The sequence below is a fragment of the Xenopus laevis genome, chromosome 7S (assembly GCF_017654675.1).
Source record: "Xenopus laevis strain J_2021 chromosome 7S, Xenopus_laevis_v10.1, whole genome shotgun sequence".
Lineage (NCBI taxonomy): Eukaryota > Metazoa > Chordata > Amphibia > Anura > Pipidae > Xenopus > Xenopus laevis.
Genome location: NC_054384.1, coordinates 8,140,988 through 8,168,800, shown reverse-complemented (window position 1 = coordinate 8,168,800; position 27,813 = coordinate 8,140,988). Strand labels below are relative to the sequence as shown.

Below are 27,813 nucleotides of genomic sequence, written 5' to 3'. Positions count from 1 at the left end.
AATTCGTTTCACCTTTAGCCCTGACCAGTTATCTGTCAGCTATGTTTTCTAGAGTAGAAAGTTTTTGGTTGAGTTATAGAACTGTCAACACCACGAGGGTGAGTAAGTGCGCGGTGCTGTTCCAAGACTCTCCCCATTTCATTCGCCACTTAAACCTCGACATGTACATACAATCACTGCATTTTGTGCAGCGGATGTGCTCCAGAATAATTTGTCTTGAATGGAAAAGAATTAGTTAATGGGTGTTGTGGTGGTTTCATTAATTCCTGGCTCATTACGTTGTTGTGTGGAACCTGAAGGTAAGCTTATAATAGTGCAGAGTTTCCCCTGTCAATGTTTGTCACCAAAGCATTGGCCTTAAAGGGGTGGTTCACCTTTAAATTAATCTGAAATTTGTTATAGAATGGCTAATACTCAGCAACATTCCAATTCGACTTCAGTTTTTTTTAAAATCATTTTTGAATTATTTGCCTTTTTCTTCTGACCTTTTCCAGCTTTCAAATTGGGGGTCACTGACCCCATCTAAAAAAAAAATGCTCTGTATGGGCAGAGACACAATCAGATTGATATCAGATAAGTCGCACGGCGACAAATCTCTTCTTCGGGGCAACTAATCTCCCCGAACTGCCTCCCTCCAGCTAGAATGTAAATTGCGGCACTAATATTTTTTGGTTGTATATAAATCATTTTAATACATGTATTAGGGATGCACCGAATCTAGGATTCGGTTCGGGATCTGGCCTTTTTCAGCAGGATTCGGGCGAATCCTTCTGCCTGGCTGAATTGAATCCTAATTTGCATATGCAAATCAGGGATGTGGAGGGAGATTGCTTGTCTTTTTTCCCCCTTCCCACCCCTAATTTGCATATGCAAATTAGGATTCAGTTCGGTATTCGGACAAATCTTTCGCAAAGGTTTCGGGGGTTTGGCCGAATCCAAAATAGTGGATTCGGTGCATTCCTAACAGGTATTTGACCTGTTATCCATAATGCTCGGGACCTGGGGTTTTCCGGATAACCGATCTTTCTATAATTTAGATCTTAATACCTTAAGTCTACTAGAAAACCATGTAAGCATTAAATAAACCCAGTAGGCTGGGACCTGTTACCCAGAATGCTTGGGACCTGGGGTTATCCGGCTATACCTTAAGTCTACTAGAAAATCATGTAAAAATTAAATAAACCGAATAGGCTGGTTTTGCTTCCAATAAGGATTAATTATATCTCAGTTTGGATCAAGTATGAGCTTCTGTTTTATTATAACAGAGAAAAAAAAAATCTTTTTTTTTTTTTTTTTTTTAAAAATTGGATTATTTGAATAAAATGGAGTCTATGGGAGACAGGCTTTCCATAATTCAAAGCTTTCTGGATAATGGATTGTTGTACATATAGGACTAGCTCTGCCTTTGAGCAATGGATGTGGATCTGGCTAATTATCTTTCTCCCCAGGGCAATGCAAGACTCCATGTAATTGCTGCATGTCTCGGTGACGTTTAATTGCTGTTTATTTAGGATTTAGGGATGGGCAGATTTAGTCTTGTTTTTTTTAATTTAATAATACCTGTTTCCTTTTTGGCTAGAAAAGCAGGAGACATCAGTACTGATTGCATTCATTTGATTGGCTGCCTGTGAAGCTGGGTGCATGCAGCCAGATCCATTTGTTTGGTAGGGCTGTGAATGGAGGGATTTCACCCCTAAAACGGCATGGGGGGGAGGTGCATGTCGTCTTGAGAAACATAGGGGAAGACATTACCAGAGTGATCAGTCATCTGATCAGTCCTGTCATATCAAATAAACTCCCTTAGCGAGATGTCTCTTCTTCTCAATATCACAAGCGTGCGTGGGATGTAGAGCTTGCTCGTTATTTTTGGCAGTGCGACTGCTCGAGTGGATGCCCAAAGTGAGCTCCAATGACATATAAAGCTTTTGCTTAAATTGCCAACCTATTTTCTATGCAGACACAAACTCTACAACGTGTTGTCTTTTGGTCCTACTGTTAAAGGGGACCTGTCACCCTAAAAAATAATTTCAAATTCTTTTCTATCATGTTAGTTGAGCAAAATAAACTTTACTTACACTGTATTTATTATTTACATTTTGTTTCCTTCTGTCTTGGAATTATACAATCACATCAAGCAGGCAGCAGCCATTTTGTGGACACAGTTATTAAGGGAAATTGTGTATCACCCCAAAATCTTGTGTATGCACCAGAATGGGGGACCTAATGTCCATGTGCAGTGCCCTAAACAATTATAGAGCCTGAGGAGGGCAGGGGGAATGTGAGGAGAGCAGTGACATGTAGGAAGTGCTGAATGGAAAGTGAAAGTAATTGACTGCCCCTCCTCTATGCCACGGGCATAGAGGCGGGGCAGGTAATATTTGATTGACAGTTTAGATATTTAAACAACTTTATAACAGGTATGGATGTTTTAATGAAATTTTTTTTGGGGGTTTCATATTTAATTTGCAAAGGACTTTCATTATGCAGCTTTTTATGTGTAGGTGACAGGTCCACTTTAAGGGGCTGCACACTTAAAAAAGTAGATGAATGCACAACGATGGTTTCGCAAAAAAAAGTTTCTTTCTAGATGATTCATTTATAATACAAAGATACATTTTCAGAAGTGAGAATTACCCCGTTACGGCCGAAAAATTATTTTTTTTTATCTGGGGGTAATTCTCACATCTTTGGCAAGGGTATCCGCTTGCTTGTATTGCTAACATAATCTGCTTACAAATTGGTGGTACGTATTTGACAATTACCATTGTTCTTTTCAAATTTGACTTTAAGGGTCAGGGCACACAGGCAGATTCGCGGAGATTAGTCGCCCGGCGACAAATTCTCCTTTTCTTCGGGGCGGCTAATCTCCACAAACTGCCTTCCTGCCCGCTAAAATGTAAATAGCCGGCGGGATGGCACTCGGAACGATATGTTTTCCGAAGTCGCCCGAAATTGCCTCACGGGGAAACTTCGAGTGACTTCTGAAAATGAATCGTTCCGACTGCCATCCCACCGGCGATTTACATTTTAGCGGGCAGGCAGAGGGGGACAGTTCCTAGCAAATTTATGGTGTTGCGATTGCTGCGAAGCAGTCACTCGTGTATTTTCGCTGTTAAGTAAATTCACCCCTATAAGCTAACTCAAAGGTGAACACCCCCTTTAATGCCTAAAACCCCCTACTTCACCTTCTTCCCCATCCAGTGCACCCACTCCTTCGACTATCTGACTGACTCCCCAGTTTCCGGTACCTCCAACTCCTCTGTATTAATATACTAATGTATTTCCCATGTTGATTGAAAGTACAATATATATGAGACATTTTATCACTGCCAAACCTCACAAATATAAACCACATCCTTTTGTAATTCTAAACCAAAATCAAAGTTAAAATACATAAACCAAAAAACATTGGAAAACCTAAAACAACTTGTATATTAATTGAACCTGGCATATACCTGTAGAATAGCTGTTAGATACAATCCAAAATTAACTAAAGTATTGCTCTTAGAGAAACGCATATCCTCCTTCATAAAAGCTCTTAAAAGGGAAGTTTACATTTACTTTTAGTATGTTCTACAATGGCCATGCTAAGCAACTTTTCTATTGGCCTTCATTATTATTATTATTATTATTATTTTATTGTTTTAGAATTATTTGCCTTCTTCTTATGGCTCTTTCCAGCTTTTAAATGGGGGTAACTGACCTGTATCTAAAAAAACAAATGCTCTGTAAGGCTACACATTTATAGTTAGTGCTACTTTATTTTACCCATCTTTCTATTCAGGCCTCTCCTATTCATATTCCAGTCTCTTATTCATATCAATGCATGGTTGCTAGGGGAATTTGGACCCCATGGCTTCACAGCAGCTTGTTTATATAAACTATAGTAGTGCTTATCGGTTATCTACTGTGTATCCTGTGCTTGAATGGCTGCCCCCATGGCTACACAGCAGCTTGTTTATATAAACTATAGTAGTACTTATCTGTTATCGACTGTGTATCCTGTGCTTGAATGGCTGCCCCCATGGCTACACAGCAGCTTGTTTATATAAACTATAGTAGTACTTATCTGTTATCAGCTGTGTATCCTGTGCTTGAATGGCTGCCCCCATGGCTACACAGCAGCTTGTTTATATAAACTATAGTAGTACTTATCTGTTATCTACTGTGTATCCTGTGCTTGAATGGCTGCCCCCATGGCTACACAGCAGCTTGTTTATATCAGCTTACTGTTGCTTTAATTGCTCCTAGAAGAATACACGTCCCCTGCTTATTGCTATCTATTCATAGTAGCAGTGCCCCTGTATTATCTAGGCAAAATGTCCCCCAGGGGAAAATGCCTCACACTGATAAAATTCACATTTCTCAACATCATTTTATACTCTGGGCGTAGTCGCATCAAGGATTTTAAAGGCTTCCTTTTGAAGTACTCATGAGTAATAGGTGTGACATAGCTTTGGGAAACTTAAAGGAGCACTACATTTTCCTATTTTAGTATTAAAAGGACTTTTCCTTCTCTTTAGGGTTGCGGCAGACAAACAGATTCGGGGAGATTTAGTCGCCTGTCGACGAGGCGGTGCTTCGATTTCTGTAGTCGCCCGGAGTTTGCTCATGAGGCAACTTCGAGCGGCTTTGGAAATCGAAGTTGCGAGTGCATTAGCGCAGGCGGTTCTTCATTCAAGCGGAAGGCAGTTTGTGGAGATTGTCGCCATGCGGAAGAGGCGATTAGTCACCAGGCGTCTGAATCTCCCCGAATCTGCTCGTCTGCCCCAAACCTTAAAGAATATAACCTTTCTGCGAGTGGGGAAGATATGGCATTCGGTGTTACTGAAAGGCTCTCAAGATAAAATCTAGGATTAAGGTCGGCACGGGTTACACTGTGCTTCTAATCTTTATATCTTCACGTGTTCTCTCTAATAATTTATAGCATTAAATGCTCCGTATTTACCATCAGTATTGCAGCCACTCGACAAATGGATATATTGCTCCCCTGCAGTAACAACATTCTGCTGCTGTCCTTGACTGTCCTTACAGAGAAACGAGACTGTCCTTACAGAGAAACGACTGTCCTTACAGAGAAACGAGACTGTCCTTACAGAGAAACGAGACTGCCCTTACAGACAGAGAAACGAGACTGCCCTTACAGACAGAGAAACGAGACTGCCCTTACAGAGAGAGAAACGAGACTGCCCTTACAGAGAGAGAAACGAGACTGCCCATACAGACAGAGAAACGAGACTGCCCATACAGACAGAGAAAGGAGACTGCCCATACAGACAGAGAAAGGAGACTGCCCATACAGACAGGGAAACGAGACTGAACATGCAGACAGGGAAACGAGACTGCCCTTGCAGACAGAGAAACGAGACTGCCCTTGCAGACAGAGAAACGAGACTGCCCTTGCAGACAGAGAAACGAGACTGCCCTTGCAGACAGAGAAACGAGACTGCCCTTGCAGACAGAGAAACGAGACTGCCCTTGCAGACAGAGAAACGAGACTGCCCTTGCAGACAGAGAAACGAGACTGCCCTTGCAGACAGAGAAACGAGACTGCCCTTGCAGACAGAGAAACGAGACTGCCCTTGCAGACAGAGAAACGAGACTGCCCTTGCAGACAGAGAAACGAGACTGCCCTTGCAGACAGAGAAACGAGACTGCCCTTGCAGACAGAGAAACGAGACTGCCCATGCAGACAGAGAAACGAGACTGCCCATGCAGACAGAGAAACGAGACTGCCCATGCAGACAGAGAAACGAGACTGCCCATGCAGACAGAGAAACGAGACTGCCCATGCAGACAGAGAAACGAGACTGCCCATGCAGACAGAGAAACGAGACTGCCCATGCAGACAGAGAAACGAGACTGCCCATGCAGACAGAGAAACGAGACTGCCCATGCAGACAGAGAAACGAGACTGCCCATGCAGACAGAGAAACGAGACTGCCCATGCAGACAGAGAAACGAGACTGCCCTTGCAGACAGAGAAACGAGACTGCCCTTGCAGACAGAGAAACGAGACTGCCCATGCAGACAGAGAAACGAGACTGCCCATGCAGACAGAGAAACGAGACTGCCCATGCAGACAGAGAAACGAGACTGCCCATGCAGACAGAGAAACGAGACTGCCCATGCAGACAGAGAAACGAGACTGCCCATGCAGACAGAGAAACGAGACTGCCCATGCAGACAGAGAAACGAGACTGCCCATGCAGACAGAGAAACGAGACTGCCCATGCAGACAGAGAAACGAGACTGCCCATGCAGACAGAGAAACGAGACTGCCCATGCAGACAGAGAAACGAGACTGCCCATGCAGACAGAGAAACGAGACTGCCCATGCAGACAGAGAAACGAGACTGCCCATGCAGACAGAGAAACGAGACTGCCCATGCAGACAGAGAAACGAGACTGCCCTTGCAGACAGAGAAACGAGACTGCCCTTGCAGACAGAGAAACGAGACTGCCCGACTATGACACCGATTCTTACCATTCAGTTCAGTACATGTATGGTATCGTTATCTGGAAAAAAAAAATTCAGAAAGTTCCGAATTACGGAAAAGCCATCTCCCATAGACTCTTTTATCCAAATAATCCAGATATTTAATAATAGATTTCCTTTTTCTGTGTAATAATAAAACAGTAGCTTGTACTTGATCCAAACTGAGATATAATTAATCGTTACTAATGGAGCAAATTGTAACAGAATCTGCACCCGGATCACTGAGCGACACCAGAGGGAGGAACTTTAGCTTCAAATTTGGAAAAACTGTAGAAAAAAATAAGACAGCAATTGATAAAAGTCTTTATTTCTGAACAACATTCTGAAAACAGCTCAACTGAAAAAAAGCGTTTGAAAGGCGAACACCCGTTTAAAGGGCAAATATACCCTATTTATAAAGTTTATCTACCGTGTAACCACATCAGTTTATTTCGTCAATTCCAGCATCTCTATTACAGGCTCCTATTCAGTCGTTTGGAATATTCATTGCTGCCCACATCAATGGCTTCCTATTGAGTCAGCCTGGCAAGGGCTTCGCTATCCACAGAGTTCTCGCTGCCAATGTAAAATTAGACGTGGCTCTTATTTATTAATGACAAAAGCAAATGGAGAGTCTGAAACCAAACAATTTGTCCATTTGCTTTTATCATGAATAAATGAGCAGCCTTCAGCTCCTTTTGCCTTGCATTGCCGACTCACTGGGGATGTCTGACTGCCAAATTCTAGAGGTGTTTATGGTTTTTCTTCCATTACTTGTGCCGGTTGCTGCCAAAGACAGTTGAGTGTTCTTTCTTTAGCGTGGCACATGTGAAATTTTATTTCATTGTATTTATATCCATAAGCATTGGTCAGAATGCTAAGAAAAGGTTTCAGTCTCTGGTCTTTATATAATATAAATATAATATAAAGACCAGAGTCTGAATCTTATATATAGTAATATATAATACACAAAAGCCATGAATATCTTGTAAATTATATTAGGGATGCACCGAATCCTCTATTTTGGATTCTGCCGAACCCACGAATCCTTTGGGTAAAGATTCGTCTGAATCCGAACCCTAATTTGCATATGCACATTTATTGTTATTTATTCTAGCTCATTCTAAGCAACTTTTCAATTGGTCACCGTTATTTATTTTTTATAGTTTTCGAATGATTTGCCACCTTCTTCTGACTCTTTCCAGCTTTCAAATGGGGGTCATTGACCCCATCTAAAAACAAAAGCTCTGTAGGACTACACATTTATTGTTATTGCTTCTTTTTATTACTCGTCTTTCTATTCAGGCATATGCAAATTAGGGGTGGGAAGGGGAAATTTGTTTTACTTACTTGTTTTCTGAAAGTCGCGTGAATCCCCTCCCCTAATTTGCATATGCAAATTAGGGTTCGGATTTGTTTCGGCCTGGCAGTAGGATTCATCCGAATCCTGCTGAAAAAGGCCGAATTCTGGATTGGTGCATCCTTATAAACAGTGAGTAGTGATGTCATCAGTTATAAACAGTGAGTAGTGATGTCATTTCTGTCACATGACTCACTGAAACTTGTGTATTATAATAAAGTACTCCCTGTTGCAAAATATGAGGATATTAGAAGTTAACTATGTTACTTATAATATCCTTATGATTTACAAGATGTACTTTATTCACTATATAATATATATGCAGGGAGTAATCAGGGAGGGGAGCCAGTGGTGATGGTGAATGGGGGCTTTTAACTATAGGGGGGTTTAGTTTAGTTCACCTTCATGTGCATTTTTAGTATGTTATAGAGTGGCTCATTCTAAGCAACTTTTCAATTGGTCATCTATCTTTTGTATAGTTTTTGAATGATTTGCCGCCTTCTTCTGACTCTTTCCAGCTTTCAAATGGGGGTCACTGACCCATCTAAAAACAAATGCTCTGTAAGGCAACAAATGTATTCTACTTTTTATTACTCATCCTTCTATTCAGGCCTCTCCTATTCATATTCCAGTTTCTTATTCATAACCCGCTGGTTACCAATAAAAAAAAGTGGGCACCCTGCGGAATGAGGGGGAGGATTTTCAGGTGCGGGTATAGCCGCGGGTCTGTGGGTTGGTTTGTGGGTCTTATCTTACGTAATATTGTCTATATTTTACTCCTTTTAAAGTTTAAACTTGTTTCTGCCCCCACCCACCTTTGATGATGTCACTTCCGGTTTGCAGCACCTGTTTGATGGTGGTTGGCGGGTTGGGTTGCTGATAAGGCAGTTGTGGGTTCGGGCCGGGTCAGAGTCTTAGAAATTGGTTCCTGTCTCTGTTGTCTCAGTCTGGCAGCTCAGTAATTCAGGTGATGGTCTGTGTGCTGCCTCAGAGATCACCTGACCAGAAATACTGCAGCTCTAACTGGAACAGGAAGAAGTGTGGAAGCAAAAGACACAACTCTGTCTGTTAATTGGCTCATGTGACCTAACATGTATGGTTTGTGGGTTTGTTTGTGAGTACAGTGAATCCTACGATCCCAGGGGGCGGCCCTTATTTTTTAAAATGGCAATTTTCTATTTATGATTACCCAATGGCACATACTACTAGAAAAGTATATTATTATGAAAATGGTTTATTTACATGAAGCACGATTTTACATATGAGCTGTTTTATGCAATATCTTTTTATAGAGACCTACATTGTTTGGGGGGTATAGTTTTCCTTTAATGACTATAAGTCATTGGATGATTTCTTGGACAGACATAATATCAAAGGCTATTAGTATAGATATGGGTATATATAATTTATGTGAAAGTATGGATGCTGGTTCTTCTATGGAAGATGGGCTTTCCGTAATTTGGTGCTTTCTGGATAACGGGTTCCAAGATAATGGATCCCATACCCCTAATTAGGGATGCACCGAAGCCACTATTTTGGATTCTGCTGAACCCCCCTAATCCTTCACAAAAGATTCAGCCGAATACCGAATCGAATCCGAACCTAATCCAAATCCTAATTTGCATATGCAAATTAGGGGTGGGAAGTGGAAAGCATTTTTTACTTCCTTGTTTTGTGAGAAAAAGTGACGCGATTTCCCTCCCCACCCCTAATCCTAATGCAAATTAGGATTCGGCCGAATCCTGCTTAAAAAGGCCGAATCCCGAACTGAATCCTGCATTCGGTGCATCCCTACCTGTAATCCAAATTTTTAAAAATGATTTCCTTTTTCTCTGTAGTAATAATAATAATAAAAATAATTTAATAAAAATAATAAAACAGTAACTTGTACTTGATCCCAACTAAGATATAATTAATCCTTACTGGAAGCAAAACCACCCTATTGGGTTTATTTCATGTTTACTTGATTTTTTAGTAGACTTAAGGTATGAAGATCCGAATTATGAAAAGATTCTTTATCCGGAAAACCCCAGGTCCCATACCTGTATAAAGCCAAGCAATGAATCCAGCGCCACACTAGGGGTTCCTAAATAAATCCCACATCTGTTAAAGGATAAGTAAACCTTTAAAATAAGTGAATGCAAAATTGATGAGGGTGCTATTCTAAGAACTTTTGCAATTTATATTCTTTCTTTCTCCTGACAACTTCCTTGACTACTTGGTGGTCAGACTGGTGGGAAACTGACAGCAGGTGGCGCTGTTGTAACAAAATGTATTCATATTAACAGTACATGTATCCCTTCATATCTTGGAATTAAAAATGAATAAATAATGAATGTAAATTACAAAAGTGCTTAGAATAGCCCCCTCATCAGTTTAAGTCAACACCGGGCAATTTAATATTAACTATAATAAATATGGGATCCGCTCACCATTCCCAGTTTAGGGCCTGGGTGCATCCAGCCCCGGACCTGGCGCTTATACTTTGGAGCGGTTGATTTTCCCCACACTTGCAAGGTTAATGAATCATCCGTTAAGAATCTGACCCGGTTGGCGTTGTGACCCAGGTGCTGCCGCCCTGAGTCCGTCACTAAGAAGAGCGTATCCAGTGCACACACCGATCATTGTAGCGGCGCACTCCAGGGTCCTCTCAAAAGAGTTGCTTGATTTCAGATTATAAGGAAAAAATTGTTACTTTATTGATACACATTGATACACCGATAAAAACAGCGTCTGAGTTCTGACGCGTTTCGTGTCACTGCACTTCCTCAGAGACATATATATATATATATATATATATATATATATATATATATATATATATATATATATATATATATATATATATATATATATATATATATATATATATATATATATATATATATATATATATATAATGTGTTTTGCATACAACCATCTCCATAATAGTGGGACAACTTTGTTGGCAGTGCTGCTAAAACAATTTATATTGCTGTTTTCCCTTTGGTGAATTTTCAATTTCCATGACACTTACCCTTTAACGGCTCCCTCTCTTATCGGCACCATAGTGTCCTCTCAATGGGCACCGGGCCAAACACTTGCGTCACCGATTTTGGTGGGATACAGATAATATGGATTTCTGGAAATGGAAAGGAAATGTGACATTTGTTTCCCCTGAAGAAATAAATGTTTCAGTGACTTATTTTCCTGTTATCAGTCGTTTGGCCCTGGATTTTCTCCTTCCACTCATTGTGTTTTCTTCGCAAGTCGTCTCATTCCCAGCATCACATTGTTGTCCGTGTTCGTGAGTCACAAGATCTGGAGGTTGGAAATGTCTGCCCGGCTTTTATACATTCACGCTCTCCTATGGGTGTCAGGCCAGTCACATGAAAATACATTACCGGTATATTATATTATAGTCTGTGCAAGTGGCTGTGCAAATCCTTTTAACAGACTAGAATAAAACTACTTTATATGAGGAGTCATCTCTAGGTGTGATCTGTCTGTGTAAGCAATTATAGCCCTGCAACCATTGTTATAGAAATTTGTCAGCCTTTTACATGGCATTTGGGAGATTTGTTAAAAATTTAGGGAATATATTCTACTCTACTGTAATTATACACATATTAGAAGTCACTGAGGGGTTGTTCTGTGACCATATAAAGGCACAAGGCTGCAGGCTGAGTTATACAGGGAACTCTGAGTATCACTCATGTATTATAAGGGATAATGTACCCCCTACTGTAAATGGTAAGGATATTAGAAGTCACTGAGGGGTTGTTCTGTGACCATATAAAGGCACAAGGCTGCAGGCTGAGTTATACAGGGAACTCTGAGTATCACTCATGTATTATAAGGGATAATGTACCCCCTACTGTAAATGATAAGGATATTAGAAGTCACTGAGGGGTTGTTCTGTGACCATATAAAGGCACAAGGCTGCAGGCTGAGTTATACAGGGAACTCTGAGTATCACTCATGTATTATAAGGGATAATGTACCCCCTACTGTAAATGATAAGGATATTCGAAGTAACAAGGCTGCAGGCTGAGTTATACAGTTCAGGAAATCCCCATGTGTCTTGCAATTCCTTTGTATTTTATGGTACCAGTAACACCAACTATTAAACGTATGTGTGATTTACAGTTTTTTTATCTTTCCCTTGCATTTACAAATGTTTGTCAAGTTGTTATTGCAATGTGTTCATAAACTGCCCCAAAATGCTGTATAAGAAAAACTACAAGTTATTTTTTGATTTCTTTCCCAGCAAGCCCGGGCAGAGCAAGAAGAGGAGTTTATCAGCAACACGTTATTTAAAAAGATCCAGGCTTTGCAGAAAGAGAAAGAAACCCTCGCTGTCAACTATGAGAAAGAAGAGGAGTTCCTCACTAACGAACTGTCCCGGAAACTCATGCAGGTGAATGGGCTCTTTCCTTTATTTATCTCTTTCCTACACAAGTGATTTTCATCCCTACTTTTTATAACTGTAGCAGAGCCCACTAAATTGTAAGCACCCCTAAAGGGGACCATAGGCGTGAGCGGATCTCTCCCCGATATCCCTACATCGAAGTGGGCGATATCGGGCTGATCCGATCGTGGGACCTAGTGCCCAACGATCGGATCCCCTTTTTTTGGGCTCCCCTTTTTATTCAGCAGCTCTCCAGTTTGCTGTTTCAGCAATCTGGTTGCTTGAGTCCAAGTTACCCTAGAAACCATGAATTGATTTGAATAAGAGACTGGAATATGAACAGCAGAGGGCCCAAATAGAAAGATAAGAAATAAAAACTAGCAATTCGTTGCCTTACAGAGCATTTGTTTTGTTTTTTAGATGGGGTCAGTGACCCCCAATTTGAAAGCTGGAAATAATTAGAAGAAAAAGGCAAATGATTCAGAAAGGATAAATAAATAATGAAGAGTTTCTTAGAATTTGCCATCTTATTCCACAATGAGAATGCAGCTGATTGCTACCTGCATGAGATTACTGTTAAAAGGGTGGTTTGCCTATAAAGGGATACTGTCGTGGGAAAAAAAATTTTTTTCAAAATGAATCAGTTAATAGTGCTGCTCCAGCAGAATTCTGCACTGAAATCCATTTCTCAAAAGAGCAAACAGATTTATTTTATATTCAATTTTGTAATCTGACATGGGGCTAGACATATTGTCGATTTCCCAGCTGCCCCCAGTCATGTGACTTGTGCTCTGATAAACTTCAATCACTCTTTACTGCTGTACTGCAAGTTAGAGTGATATCACCCCCCCCCCTGGCAGCCAACCAAAAGAACAATGGGAAGGTAACCAGATAACAGCTCCCTAACACAAGATAACAGCTGCCTGGTAGATCTAAGAACAACACTCAATAGTACAAACCCATGTCCCACTGAGACACATTCAGTTACATTGAGAAGGAAAAACAGCAGCCTGCCAGAAAGTATTTCTCTCCTAAAGTGCAGGCACAGGTCACATGACTGGGCAGCTGGGAAACTGACAAAATGTCTAGCCCCATGTCAGATTTCAAAATTGAATATAAACAAATCTGTTTGCTCTTTTGAGAAATGGATTTCAGTGCAGAATTCTGCTGGAGCAGCACTAATAACTGGTGTTTTGAAGAAAACATGTTTTCCGATGACAGGATCCCTTTGTTTACTTTAAGTATGTTATAGAATGGCTAATTCTAAGCAACTTTTCCATTGGCCTTAATTTTTTCTTTTTTTTTTTAAATATTTGCAACCTTCTTCTGACTCTTTCCAGCTTTTAAATGGGGCTCACTGACCCCACTAAAAAAAACAGATACTCTTCTTAGGCTACACATTTATTGCTATTGTTACTTTTTATTGCTCATCTTTCTATTCAGGCCTCTCCTATTCATGTTCCAGTCTCTTTTTCATAACAATGCATGGTTGCTAGGGTTATTTGCACCCTAGCAACCTGATTTGCTGAAATTGCAAACTGGAGAGCTGCTGAATAAAAAGCTAAATAACTGAAAACCCACAAATAATAAAAAAATGAAACCGATTGCAAATTGTTTCAGAATATAGTTTTCTACATCATGCTAACAGTCAATTTAAACGTGAACTTCCCTTTCCCATTCATAGCTCTCTGGCTAACCAAGATTAGTTGGAACCAGATTGTCTTGGACTAATTAAGCTTCTGATCAGCAATTCCTGCCTGACAGCTAGGAGCTATGGGAAACTGGGGTCCCATATGATGTAAACATTTGTGTAGGATGTGACTATACAGATGATAAATTAGAGAAAGCTTCCTCCTCCAGTCCCTTGTAAGAAGCCACTAATCCATTATTTCCCGTGGCCTCGTTTTCTCCAGAAGTATCAGTGACTCAGTAAAAATTCCAGCATGTCAGTAGCGCAGCGGTTTCAATGTACCTGAAACACAATGCCACCAGTATTCATTCTCCGCAGCTTTCTTATGGGATCTCAAGGAAACCCTGTGCCCTTGCTTCAGCTCACAAATGACTTTTTACAATCCTATTTTCCATTCAATATCCCATTGTCTTGTACTAAAGTCAGAGATATGGATCCATCCCCCCCCCCCCAATTATATCTTAGTTGGGATCAAGTACAAGTTACAGGTCTGGAACCTGTTATCCGGAATGCTTGGGGTTTTCCAGATGACGGATCTTTTTGTAATTTGGATCTTCATACCTTAAGTCTACTAGAAAATCATATAAACACTAAATAAACCCAATAGGCTGGTTCTGCTTCCAATAAGGATTAATTATATCTTAGTTGGGATCAAGTACAAGCTACTGTTTTATTATTATTGTTATTATTATTATTGTTATTATTATAGAGATAAGGGAAATAATGTTTAAAAATTTTGATTATAATGGAGTCTATGGCAGACGGCCTTTCCATAATTCGGAGCTTTCTGGATAACGGGTTTCCGGATAACTGATCCCATACCTGTATTGTTTTATAATTACAGAGAAAAAGGAAATCCTTTTTAAAAAATTTTGCTTACTTAGATAAAGTGGAGTCTATGGGAGATGACCTTTCTGTAATTCAGAGCTTTATGGATAACGGGTTTCCAGATAATGGATCTCATACCTGTCCTGTAATTCACTTGTATCCTGCACAGATAATCCATACCCTCCCTGCAAAGCTCACTTCCTTCGATCGTTTCCTACTCCAATTGTATTTCTTTTTAGCTTTTTTAATATCGGTAGAAGGTTACGCAGTGTATGGCCCCTCGTAATGTAACTGTTATTTCAGCCCATGGTCCAGTCGTTCTGATAGCGGATTGGCCCAAGTATGGCCGCCGTTGTGTTCTTATCGAATCAGTGGCGTAACTAGATATTACTGGGCCCCACAGCAAATTATTTTTCGGGACCCCAAAATGTGACTTTTTACCAATATTTATTGAAATTAGGGATGCACCGAATCCAGGATTCGGTTCGGGATTCGGCCTTTTTCAGCAGGATTCAGATTCGGCCGAATCCTTCTACCGAACCGAATCCTAATTTGCATATGCAAATTAGGGGCGGGGAGGGAAACTGCGTGACGTTTTGACACAAAACAAGGAAGTAACATTTTTCCCCTTCCCGCCCCTAATTTGCATATGTAAATTAGGATTCGGTTCGGTATTCCGCCGACTTTCGAGAAGGATTCGGGGTTTCGGCCGAATCCAAAATAGTGGATTCGGTGCATCCCTAATTGAAATTGTATATGAATTAGGGTCTCATGGGGCCCCTATACTTCTTGGGCTCTCCCTGCAGCCACAGGGTCTGCTTCCTCTATAGTTTCACCCTGTATAGAATCACACAGTGGGCCCCATTCACATTTGTGTAGGGGAGTTTATAGCTAAAGTAGTGGAAGGTTTGCTTGCATTTACAGAGGAGTAAAAAACATATCGGGCTTCTCCAAAACTCTGCCCTTGTTTCACTATACAAGACTGGGCATTCTGTATTTTCAGGATCAAGAGTTGGTTGGTACATAATGTAACTGAATCACTGTGTTTGTGTTAATCATCAGCGCAGGACAACCTTCCAAACAACTACTCACACGTATAGTCTACCCTGTATGGGAATGTAATGGAGTTTAGAGACTTTTAGGCAACTCCCTCTCATAGAAATGAATCCCAGATGTTCTCTTCACAGCTCATTAATCATAGTGTGACCAAAGCACCGGCATTTTCATATAAATTTTGTTAAAGGATAAGTAAACCTTTAAAATAAATGTATGTAAAACTGATGAGGGGGCTATTCTAAGAACCTTTGTAATTTACATTCATTATTTATTTTCTTTTAATTCCAAGATATTAAGGGATACATGTGCTGTTAATATGAATATGAATGAATTTTGTTACAACAGCGCCACCTGCTGGTCAGTTTCTGACCACCAAGTAGTCAAGGAAGTTGTCACAAGAAAGAAAGAGGCTGCTCTGATGTTTCTCTGCTTAGAAAAAATGTAAGAAAGGTTTCTAATTTTTTTCCTAAGTAGAAGAACATCCGAGCAGCCTCTTTTTTTCTCCTGACAACTTCCTTGACTACTTGGTGTAGAAATCCAATATACTGCAGCACACTGTAATTTGTGTAAATATAAAGATGTGCTTTATTGGCTCAAATACAAGCAGACATGTGGCAACGTTTCGGGCCTCGCAGGACCCTTTCTCAAGCCTTCCTTGACTACTTGGTGGTCAGACTGGTGGGAAATTGATCAACAGGTGGCGCTGATGGGGGGGGCCGTTGGGCAGCAACAGAACAATGGGAAGGTAACCAGATAGCCGCTCCCTAACACAAGATAACAACTGCCTGGTAGATCTAAGAACAGCACTCAATAGTAAAATCCAGGTCCCACTGCGACACATTCAGTTACATTGAGTAGGAGAAACAACAGCCTGCCAGAAAGCACTTCCATCCTAAAGTGCTGGCTCATTCTGAAAGCACATGACCAGGCAAAATGACCTGAGATGCACCTACACACTAATATTATAAATAAAAAATGATTCACTTGCTGGTTCAGGAATGAAATTTTATATTGTAGAGTGAATCATTTGCAGTGTAATTTAGAAATAAAGACATAAAAATCATGACAGAATCCCTTTCATTTAAAAAACAGGGCAGATAAAATGGTTTTATCCAAGCATGTGCAATATAACGCCATCCAGGCTGGAGAGCTGTAGGTTGGGTGTCCCTTAAACTTCAACTTTTTTGGCACAATCCGGCTTTCTTTCTAGTAAATATTATCTTGTAAATATTAAATAATGAAGCTGCAGTTTGTTTTGACTTAGTCACATATACATATTCTTTGTCTCTTTAGTTGCAGCACGAAAAGGCTGAGCTGGAGCAGCACCTGGAGCAGGAACAGGAGTTCCAAGTGAACAAGCTGATGAAGAAGATTAAGAAATTGGAAAATGATACCATCTCCAAACAGCTCACCCTGGAGCAGGTACACTGCCTGTCAATGTGTAAGGATCGTGTCTTTGTAGGTTAGTGGGGTTGGGGGTCGTGGGGAATGCCAGGGAGGGGGTTAAAGGAGAAGGAAAAACTAAGTAAGCTTTATCAGAAAATCTACATAAATACACCAGTAAACCCTCAAAGTAATGCTGCTCTGAGTCCTCTGTCAAAAGTAACACCACATTTCTTTCCTTCTATTGTGTACTCATGGGCTTCTGTATCAGACTTCCTGTTTTCAGCTTAAACCTCCAGGGCTTGGGCTTGAGCATGCTCAGTTTGCTCCTCTCCCCCCCTCCTCCCTTCCCTGCTGTAATCTGAGCCCAGAGCTATGACTGAGCAGGGAGAGGCAGGAAGTGATGTCACTCCAAGCTAATATGGCAGCTGCTATCCTAAAACAGAGAGAGCTTCTAGAGCTGTTACTCAGGTATGGTAAAGCATTCTGCAGAATAAATAGTCTTATAGCTTGCACTATTGTGGCTTATTTATTGGCAATAAACTGCTTCTGTAGCTTTCCTTCTCCTTTAAAACTATTCTTTAGACATTTGTAAAGCAAATATGCAGTTACTGCAACTAGCAGAGGCTTTGCATATACTGTATGTAGCCTCCCAGGCATAAAATGGCTGCGAGAGCCTCTAGGTGGATATAATATACCTTTTATTGAAGAAAATCATTCCTCTTTTTTACTAGGAGTGTGGGAGGAAGTGTATGAGGGAGTAATGCTGAAAATATATCAACTATGTGGGGCAGCCCATGTTCATGTCTTAAATATTGAAATTATCCGTGCCAGTTTGGGTGAAGTTAGTAAGTTGCCTGCGTTGTTATGCCCTTAGCTAAGGCGGGAGAAGATCGATCTGGAAAACACACTAGAACAGGAACAAGAGGCTCTGGTAAACCGTCTCTGGAAGCGAATGGACAAGTTGGAGGCTGAGAAAAGGTTGGTAATTGTGATGTTGCTCATTGTGGGTTTGCAATACAAGATAAAGATGTCATTCCTGAACCAGCAAGTGTATTTTTTTTGTTGTAATATTGGTGTGTAGGTGCATCTCAGGTCATTTTGCCTGGTGCTTTCAGAAAGAGCCAGCACTTTAGGATGGAACTGCTTTCTGGCAGCCTGTTGTTTCTCCTACTCAATGTAACTGAATGTGTCACAGTGGGACCTGGATTTTACTATTGAGTGTTGTTCTTAGATCTACCAGGCAGCTGTTATCTTGTGTTAGGGAGCTGCAATCTGGTTACCTTCCCATTGTTCTGTTTTTAGGCTGCTGGAGGGGAAAGGGAGGGGGGTGATATCACTCCAAATTGCAGTAAAGAGTGACTGAAGTTTATCAGAGCACAAGTCACATGACTGGGGGCAGCTGGGAAACTGACAATATGTCTAGCCCCATGTCAGATTTCAAAAAATTAAATATAAAAAATTCTGTTTACTCTTGAGAAATGAATTTCAGTGCAGAATTCTGCTGGAGCAGCACTATGAACTGATGCGTTTTGAAAAAAACATGTTTTCCCATGACGTTATTCCTTTAAGTAAATCACAGTGTAGCATATGAAGGTAGACACGCACACACCCCCCCCTCTTTTATGATCAGATTGCCTAGGAGGCCTGCATGATTACATTAGCCTGGTTTGTACATGTGTAACTAAATTAGGCAAAGATCTGATCATTTACTAAATTCACCAAATGAGTAGATATATGTCTATGGCCTTTGTGTCCACCCTTAAAGGAGAACTAAACCCTAAAAATGAATATGGCTAAAAATGTCCTATTTTATATAGTGAACTTATTGCACGAGGCTAAAGTTTGAGCTTGTCAATAGCAGCAATGATCCAGGACTTCAAACTTGTCACAGGGGGTCACCATCTTGGAAAGTGTCTGTGACACTCGCATGCTCAGTGGGCTCTGATTGGCTGTTGAGAAGCTAAGCTTAGGGCTCGTCACTAATTATCCAGCAGAAAATGAGCTTCCCTGGCTGTAATATAAGCTGATGCTACAGGTTTGCTGATTATTCAATTCTGATGCTAATTGCACTGGTTTCTGTGCTGCCATGTAGTAATTATGTGTATTAATTACTAATCAGCCTTATATTGTGACATTTCTATTCTATGTGTACTGTATATTGTGAGTGGGTCCCTAAGCTCAGTAAGTGACAGCAGCACAGAGCATGTGCAGTGAACCGGCAGAAAAGAAGATGGGGAGCTACTGGGGCATCTTTGGAGACACAGATCTTTACTGCTAACCTGCTAAGGGCAGAGACACACGTGGAGATTCGGGAGATTAGTTGGCTGGCGACAAATTGCCTCTTCTTCGGGCAACTAATCTCCCTGAACTGCCTTCCCGCTGCCTAGAATGTAAATCGCCGGCGGGATGGCACTTGGAGTGTATCGTTTTCCGAAATTGCCTGAAGTTTCCTCACAAGGAAACGAGGCGACTTCGGAAAACGAGGATTTCCCAGTGATTTACATTCTAGCCGGTTCAGGAAGGCAGTCGGCGAATCTCCGTGTGTGCCTTTACCTTACCCTTAGGGGCAGATTTATCAAGGGTCGATTTGAAAATTCGACTAGGGAGTTATCCAAATTCAATTCGAGGTTTTTTTTATATTTTTTTAAAAAAAATTCAAATCTGATTTTTGAGATTCATCATACTCTGGCCCTTTAAGACTTAAAATTGGACTATTTGCCACCTAAAACCTGCCGAATTGCTGTATAAAGGTGGCCATACATGGGCAGATCAAGCTGCTGATATCGGTCCTTTAGACCAATTTGGCAATTTATCTTCCGACGGGTCTTCCCGATCGATATCTGGCAACGATATAGATCGGGAAGGTTTAGTTTTTTCGCAACCAGTCAGTCGGACCCCATTGCTCCTTGCTATAATCCAAACGTTCTGCCTTAGGGCCGAATGTTTGGATTACCCCGACATAGCCTTGCTGTTGGGCATATCCGTGAAAGATCCGATTGTTTTGCAATGACGCCAGACGAGCGGATCTCTTCATGTGTGTCCGTAGCTTAAAGGTGGCCATAGACGTAGAAATCCGCTCATTTGGCGATGTCACCAAACCAGCTGATCTCTCACCGATATGCCCACATTAAGGTGGTTTAAACACATTTTTGTGTTGTTTAAATTCGACCGAGTTAAAAAAAATTGATTTTATTAATACATTTCGGTAAGTCAAATTTCGAATTTAGGGGAGTTTTAAAAAAACTCACATGAATTCAAAATTCGACCCTTGATAAATGTGCCTCCATGGTATTGTAGTCTTACATTGTCTGATTCTTAGCTGTCTCTTAGTTGTTGATCATATCTGGCTTTGTTCCAGAATATTACAAGAGAAATTAGACCAACCTGTTTCTGCTCCGCCGTCCCCACGAGACATATCAATGGAAATCGACTCCCCGGAAAACATGATGAGACACATTCGATATCTGAAGAATGAAGTCGAGAGGCTAAAGAAACAATTAAGGGCTGCACAACTGCAGCGTAAGTAAACTGCCTTATAAGTGCAGATCTCGCTGCTGTTTGTTCACCTTGTGCACTTTCTAAGGGGTTGAGATATGAGCAGCATTGGAGAAACCTGCAGAGTGGAGCCTGTTTAAAGGACAAGTAAACCTTTAAATTAAATGAATGTAAAACTGATGAGGGGGCTATAAGCACTTTTGTAATTTACATTCATTATTTATTTTTAATTCCTATTTACCCAGTTTTTATTTTTATAGTCCTGCTATCCCCTGCTCTGCTGCTGATGTTTTCAGTCCTCCAATCCCCTGCTCTGCTGTTGCTGCTTTCAGTCCTCCAATCCCTGCTCTGCTGTTCCTGCTTTCAGACCTCCAATCCCTGCTCTGCTGTTCCTGCTTTCAGTCCTCCAATCCCTGCTCTGCTGCTGCTGCTTTCAGTCCTCCAATCCCTGCTCTGTGGCTGCTTTCAGTCCCCCAACGCCTGCTCTGCTGCTGCTTTCAGTCCTCCAATCCCTGCTCTGCTGCTGCTTTCAGTCCTCCAATGCCACATCAGTTTACAAATACAAAAGCTGGTATGTTGCCGTCACAGCTTAGTTGGCAGTTTTCTGTTTCAGACACTGAGAAGATGGCACAGTATTTGGAGGAGGAGCGCCACATGAGGGAAGAGAACTTACGGCTTCAGAGGAAGTTACAGTGGGAGATGGAGAGGAGAGAAGCGCTGTGCAGGCAGTTATCAGAAAGCGAGTCCAGCTTAGAAATGGATGACGAAAGGTGAGTTTTATGGTCTGTTACATCCTAATTTACCCCGAGCTTTAACCAGTAGCAACTAGTCAGCTGTTTCATTGCTCTGGTGCAGTGGCTTTGTGCTCCGAGACTGGGAAAGCCAAGTTGTCTATTGACAGATTCTGTTGCTGTCCCATTGCATTATGGGTAAGAACCACACACTGTGGTTAGTTAGTTAGACTCACTGATTTTATTTAATTGTAGGTATTTTAATGAGATGTCGGCACAAGGCCTGAGGCCTCGCACTGTGTCCAGCCCAATACCATATACACCGTCACCAAGCTCCAGCAGGCCGATTTCACCCGGTAAGTCTTTTCTCTACCAAGTTTGTCTTAGAGATACCGACACCAGAAATTAAACTCTTTTTTACATATAGCATAATATTGCCTTTGAACGCTACTTATAATTTTGCCATAAAATAATTGCACGATGCTTTTACATTACCTGTCTGATGCCCCATGTTCCCGTATGAGGGGGCTGCCATATTTGTGCAGCAGGAGTCCGTTAGCATTAGAATCTCTAATCTGATAGGCTGAGATGGGACAGTCAGGTTGGCAAAACAGTCAGGTTTAGGAACTTCAAGTGACAATTACTTACAAAACAAACCTCTCGGCAAAAAACCATCAACATGACCTATAGGTAACTTTTAATGTATATTCATATTTTTAAAAAGTAGTTGTTTAGTGTCAGTATCACTTTAAGCAGGTCACACACATATCGTATGAAATAATAAAATTGTATTGATTGTGTGTATGACGGGAGACAAGGTGACATTGGCAAAAGACTTGAATATCGTCCGTCTCGCCGATTTGCCAAGACAAGTACATTTTTATTGGCATTAGTTTAGCGCTGGATAGTCAGAGATAGAATCCTTTTTACTAGGGATGCGCTGAATCCCGGATTCGGTTCGGTATTTGCCAAGGATTCGTCCCTTTTCAGCAGTATTCGGCCGAATCCTTGTCGCTGGCCGAACCAAATCCTTAAAATCATGTGACATACTGAATTGCATATGCAAATTCAAGTTTGGTATCCACAGACAAAGTGGATTTGGTGCATCCTTACTTTTGGTCTGTATATTTGATGGTTCAGCTCTTAATGTTTTTAATGAAAACCAATGGCCGCAGGAAAGATCGTATTTGTTACTTGTAGGGTCACCTTTAGCTCAACCACTTGGCATTTTAATCCTAAAGTGGTGCCAACTGTGAATTTCCACTCGGATCCTTGCACCACTGTGGTTTGAATGTGTGCTGTAAAGCACGTTAGAATTGCTGCTTTGTGAGAGAGAGGAAGGCTTTTTAACTGTTTGATTGTATGTCCCAGCGAATCAGGATTTGTGTGCATCATATATAATACACAAAAGCCATGAATATCCTGTAAATTATATCCTTATAAATGGTGAGTTCTGATGTCATCCGTTATAAACGGGGAGTTCTGATGTCATTTTTGTAATACTTGTGTATTATAATAAATAAAGTACCCATTGTTGAAAAATATGAGGATATTAGAAGTTACCTCGGAGTTTCATGACCTGTATAAAAACACTCAGCCTCGTACTTTTATATGGTCATGAAACTCCTCGGTAACTTATAATATCCTTATATTTTACAAGAGGGGGTACTTTATTCACTATATAAAACCATTTCAATTCTAACTATTTTATTGCTCTTCTTTGCGCCCCAGGTCTGTCGTATGCAAGTCACACCGTCGGCTTCACCCCTCCAACTTCTCTGACCAGAGCTGGAATGTCGTACTTTAATTCGCCGGGTTTACACGTGCAACATATGGGATCGTCTCACGGTATCGCGGTAAGAACACGGGTTTGTGCAGGAGTGCGTTTAGCTTCTCACATGTTACTGCATCTTTTATGTGGAACAGCAGAAATTCATGTGCGTGAGAGAAAGTTCCAGGATGAAAGTAGGTTAATGGATTTTCTCTTCTGTTTGCGAATGCATATATGTGTGTGTGTGTGTAGGGGTATAAAAAAAATGTGTGTACAAGGATAAAGGCCCCAGTGATATATATATATATATAAAATACACAAAAGCCATGAATATCTTGTAAATTATATCCTTATAAACAGTGAGTTCTGATGTCATCAGTTATAAACGGTGAGTTCTGATGTCATTTCTGTCACATGACTCACTGAAACTTGTGTATTATAATAAATAAAGTACCCCCAGTTGCAAAATATGAGGATATTAGAAGTTACCTCGGAGTTCCATGACCTGTATAAAAACACTCGGCCTTCGGCCTCGTACTTTTATATGGTCATGAAACTCCTCGGTAACTTATAATATCCTTATAATTTACAAGAGGGGGTACTTTATTCACTATATATAATGTATTCAGTTTGTCAGCATTGACCAGAAGCAAGGTTGGATTGGGGGGCCCAGGGCCCAATGGGGCTGCTGTCCGAGGGCCCCCCTCCATTCTCCCTTTCAGAGCCGCACGCATGGGGCAATGTTTTTGCCGTTTGTCGGGCAGTAGCAGCAGGAAGAAGGTGTGGATCTGGGCCGGCAGGGCCCACCGGGTTTTTTCCCGGTGTCCCGCCGGCCCAGTCCGACACTGAGCAGGAGGATACAACCCCTGGCTGCATTGTGTGCTCTTGCTGTGCTATAGACCGCCACAAGGGGGAGCAAATATCAAATCTCACCACTTGCTATATAGTTTATAGTTGCTATATAGTCTATAGTTGATATATAGAATTGCAAGAGACGTTTTTGAGAGACTGTCCTGCTGTACCAGTACAGTTTGGTTTGTAGCCTTTTAGTGTGTGTACTTGCCTTTTGGTGCGTGTGGGCTTGGAAGGAAGTGTATCTCCTTGCAGCCCCGTTTGCCTTTATTTTGCTTGGTTAGTGGGTAAGTCTAGTTAAGGGCTCTTACTCACGCGCGTTTTTACCTGCGCTCCCCTACGTTCCGTTTTTCAGCGTTCAGCCGCAGGGGAGCGCAGGAATAGACGCATTCATTTTTTCAAATGGGGCTGTACTCACACAGGCGCATGTAGGCGCCGAATGCAGGTTGAGACGCAACATGTTGCATTTTTCCTGCGTTCGGCACCTACACGCGCCTGTGTGAGTACAGCCCCATTTGAAAAAATGAAATGCGTCTATTCCTGCGCTCCCCTGCAGCTGAACGCCGAAAACCGGAACGCAGGTAAAAACGCGCGTGAGTAAGAGCCCTTAGAGATTCCACTATTACTGGTTTGCTGCAGCTGAAGTTTCTAGCACTTCAAGAACAGATCCAGGCTCTGAATTCTGATCCGTTTATTTAGTAAAACAAGCAAATTTTCCCAGTACAGATATGGGACCTGTTATCCAGAAAGCTCGGGATCTGGGGTTTTTCCGGATAAAGGATCTTTGGTTATTTGGATCTTCATACCTTATGTCTATTATAAAATCAAGTAAACGTGAAATAAACCCAATAGGCTGGTTTTGCTTCCAATAAGGATTAATTATATCTTAGTTGGGATCAAGTACAAGTTACTGTTTTATTATTACAGAGAAAAGGGAAGTAATATTTATAAATGTGGATTATTTGGATAAAATGGAGTTTGAGAGATGGCCATTCCGTAATTCTGAGCTTTCTGGATAACGGGTTTTCGATAATGGATCCAATACCTGTATTTGCTATGCTCTTCTTGAAGGGTGGGTTGACTGCGGATTCTGAAGAACTGCACCTCCCAGAATCCCCCCTATTATTAGTAGCAAGATTGCAGGGCATAACATTATTCTGTAGTGTAATTAGTGACCTCTTGTGTTTGATTGTGAATTGAGCTGATGTAGGATCTTCCTCTTGCATTGCTTAGTTTAAAGGGGAACTAAACTCCCCAAAGCAAATTAATTTACCCTCACTGCCCGTTTTACCCAATTTTTCCCTAATATCCAACATATTAGCCATTATTCAACTGATGAATTTAAAACATAATTGTACAGTTACACATTTGATCATTGTTGGCAAATGAGCGGTTGCATTTTCTAATAAGTTATACAGTGTAGGACAGGAGCAGGGGGATGTTATTTGAGGGGCACGCTTTATGGCGACCCTACTGGCAATGGCGTGTCAGTTAAAATATATTTTTAGATCATATACAGAGCTGTGATCATAATAAATTCAGTAACCTTGAACAGGCCTAGACACAAGGAACCCATCCTTAAAGCTGCACTGGTCTCATTATGATCCCTGCAGCTTTCCTTTCAAATGTTCCTTTTCTTAAAGGAGAATTACTGTGAAAATGAAAACTTAATTTAAGCTTCGTGATAGTTCCCCTTTTAAAGGACCAGCAACATCAAAAAAATTTTAAAAAAAATTCATTAGTATACATTGAAAAAAAAAAAACAACCAAGACAAATTAAACCTTAAAACTGCAAAGCCTTTATTAAGAAATAACTTACCGAAACTCCGCTTTCAGAGATCGATCGAGTGATCCATCGCGCGGCTCTCGATTTCTCCTCCCTGCCTTCCTTATAGGAGAAATCGAGCGCCGCACGATGGATCGTCGCCCTGACGCCTTTTCCGAAGAGGAAAAGGAAGCGGAGTTTCGAGCAGTTCGGTAAGTTTAATTTGTCTTGGTGTTTTTTTGGGTTTTTTTTTTTTTTAAATTCAAAAATTGCTTCCTTTTATTTTCCAGAGACCTTCTCCTCGAAGAAGCAACAGCCCGGACAAGTTCAAGCGTCCTACACCTCCTCCATCTCCCAACACCCAGACTCCTGTTCAACCTCCACCACCTCCACCTCCTCCAGCACAGCCTGCAGCGTCTCAGTCTTCAGCCTCCCACAATTCAGTGCACCCCTCCTCTCAGCCCTAGTGCATGACCCTCTGCAGTCTCTGCATTTTGAGTTGGACTCATAACATGGGACAGTTTACCGAAAGCCAAAGGCTTACCCATCATATTTGGATTTGACTATTTGCACTGAGGTTACATAGGCTTCACTGTTTAATCGTGTTGTAAATGTTTGTCTACTAAATGCAGCCGGTGTTGTGGGTCCTACATGCGTTAACCTTCCCAACACATATCCCCGTCCATGTTTACGGAATACTACATTTGCGTTCATCCTCGGCTGGAACATTTGGTATTGAGTAGAACAAACCATGTTAAAGGGCACCTATCACAACCAAAATCAAACACATATTAACAATCTGACCAGCACAACCTAAAAACGTTTAATCAAACTACATATATAGTTTTTTTGAAAAAAAAATGCAGGTTTTAAAAAATTCCCTTACTTTGGCAAATGGGTTCTTTCACTGAGGGAGGCCATACTGAGACTATAACATGCAAATGAGTTCATGAGCATGCTCAGATTGTAGCACTGCCGTGAGTATTCTACCCAGAATGCATTGTTTTAAGTATCACGAGATTTCCCTATCTTGTCCCCTGCTGGTGATGTTATTATGCAAATGAAGGGCACACACTAACTTTCAGAAGGTGGCAGCGCTACAGAACAGCAGCTAACACAGAGGTTTGGCTGATTTGGTAAGTAACCAAGGAATTGCAACTGAGCATGTGCGAGATTTCAGAGCTTTAGAAAATAAAGGTAGGAGGAGCCAGTGAAATCCAAAATGGCTGCCTCCGCTAGAACTGCAGTGGAGATAGGGGAGATCTTGCAGAAGGTAAAGTGAGCTGAGGATTTACATTAAACAAAAAATTGGATTTCTTGAACTTTCACATAATATTTACTTATTAAATGATTTTAGTTATGATTGGTGCCCTTTAAGTCACGCTGCTCCGATGCTTTCCCTGTTCAGGCTTTTAGGTTTGTATAATTAAAGGGATACCTCGTTTTTTGGGGTTTTTTTAAGTTCCCCTTTCGAGGGGCTGCGTACAAATGAAAACGCATGATGGTCTGGACTTTTAGTTTTATGGGGTATCCCAGCTTACAGTAATTAATCACTACGTACGATTAATGTTGAATAATGAACTTACAGGGGCATGTGAAACCACTGCAGTTACTTGGCCCGTCTGCATTTAGAAAAATAATGTGACGGAATCCACTATCAATAAAACCAGCATTTCTGCTTAATTATGGTAGGCCGCCTGTTGGAATATAGCAGCATGTTTTATTGCAGAGCTTTAAAAAAAAAAAAAAAAAGCACAGAGCTGTAGAGCATTGCAGAGCGCGCAGAGCAATACCGTGCGGCTGCTTTCTGGTACTGTTAAGGGTCGGATACCGAAATCGCGTGCTAGACGGAAGCATAATCTGGCTGGGGGTGCAGTCATTCAGTGCCTGTAATTCACAAAAAAAACATTTTATATTTTAATACTTACTGAGCGTAAAGTCTGCGTCTTGAGGCCGCAACACAAAAGGCGGCGCTGATTTCGCAGATTACTTCTTTGTCCATGACATGGTT

The 27,813-nt window shown here is 41.2% G+C and overlaps 1 protein-coding gene across 1 annotated transcript in view; it reads left to right on the top strand.

Annotated features, from left to right (window-relative positions):
- The window catches only part of ccdc6.S (coiled-coil domain containing 6 S homeolog), a 33,550-nt gene extending 6,388 nt beyond the window's left edge, over positions 1-27,162 (top strand). Inside the window, 8 exon segments of the mRNA NM_001086144.1 lie at positions 12,088-12,237; positions 17,096-17,224; positions 18,063-18,166; positions 20,547-20,707; positions 21,297-21,453; positions 21,670-21,770; positions 23,146-23,270; positions 26,093-27,162. Of these exon segments, the coding sequence (NP_001079613.2) occupies positions 12,088-12,237; positions 17,096-17,224; positions 18,063-18,166; positions 20,547-20,707; positions 21,297-21,453; positions 21,670-21,770; positions 23,146-23,270; positions 26,093-26,269 (1,104 nt within the window). The 3' untranslated portion in view covers positions 26,270-27,162.
- The last annotated feature ends 651 nt before the right edge of the window (positions 27,163-27,813 follow it).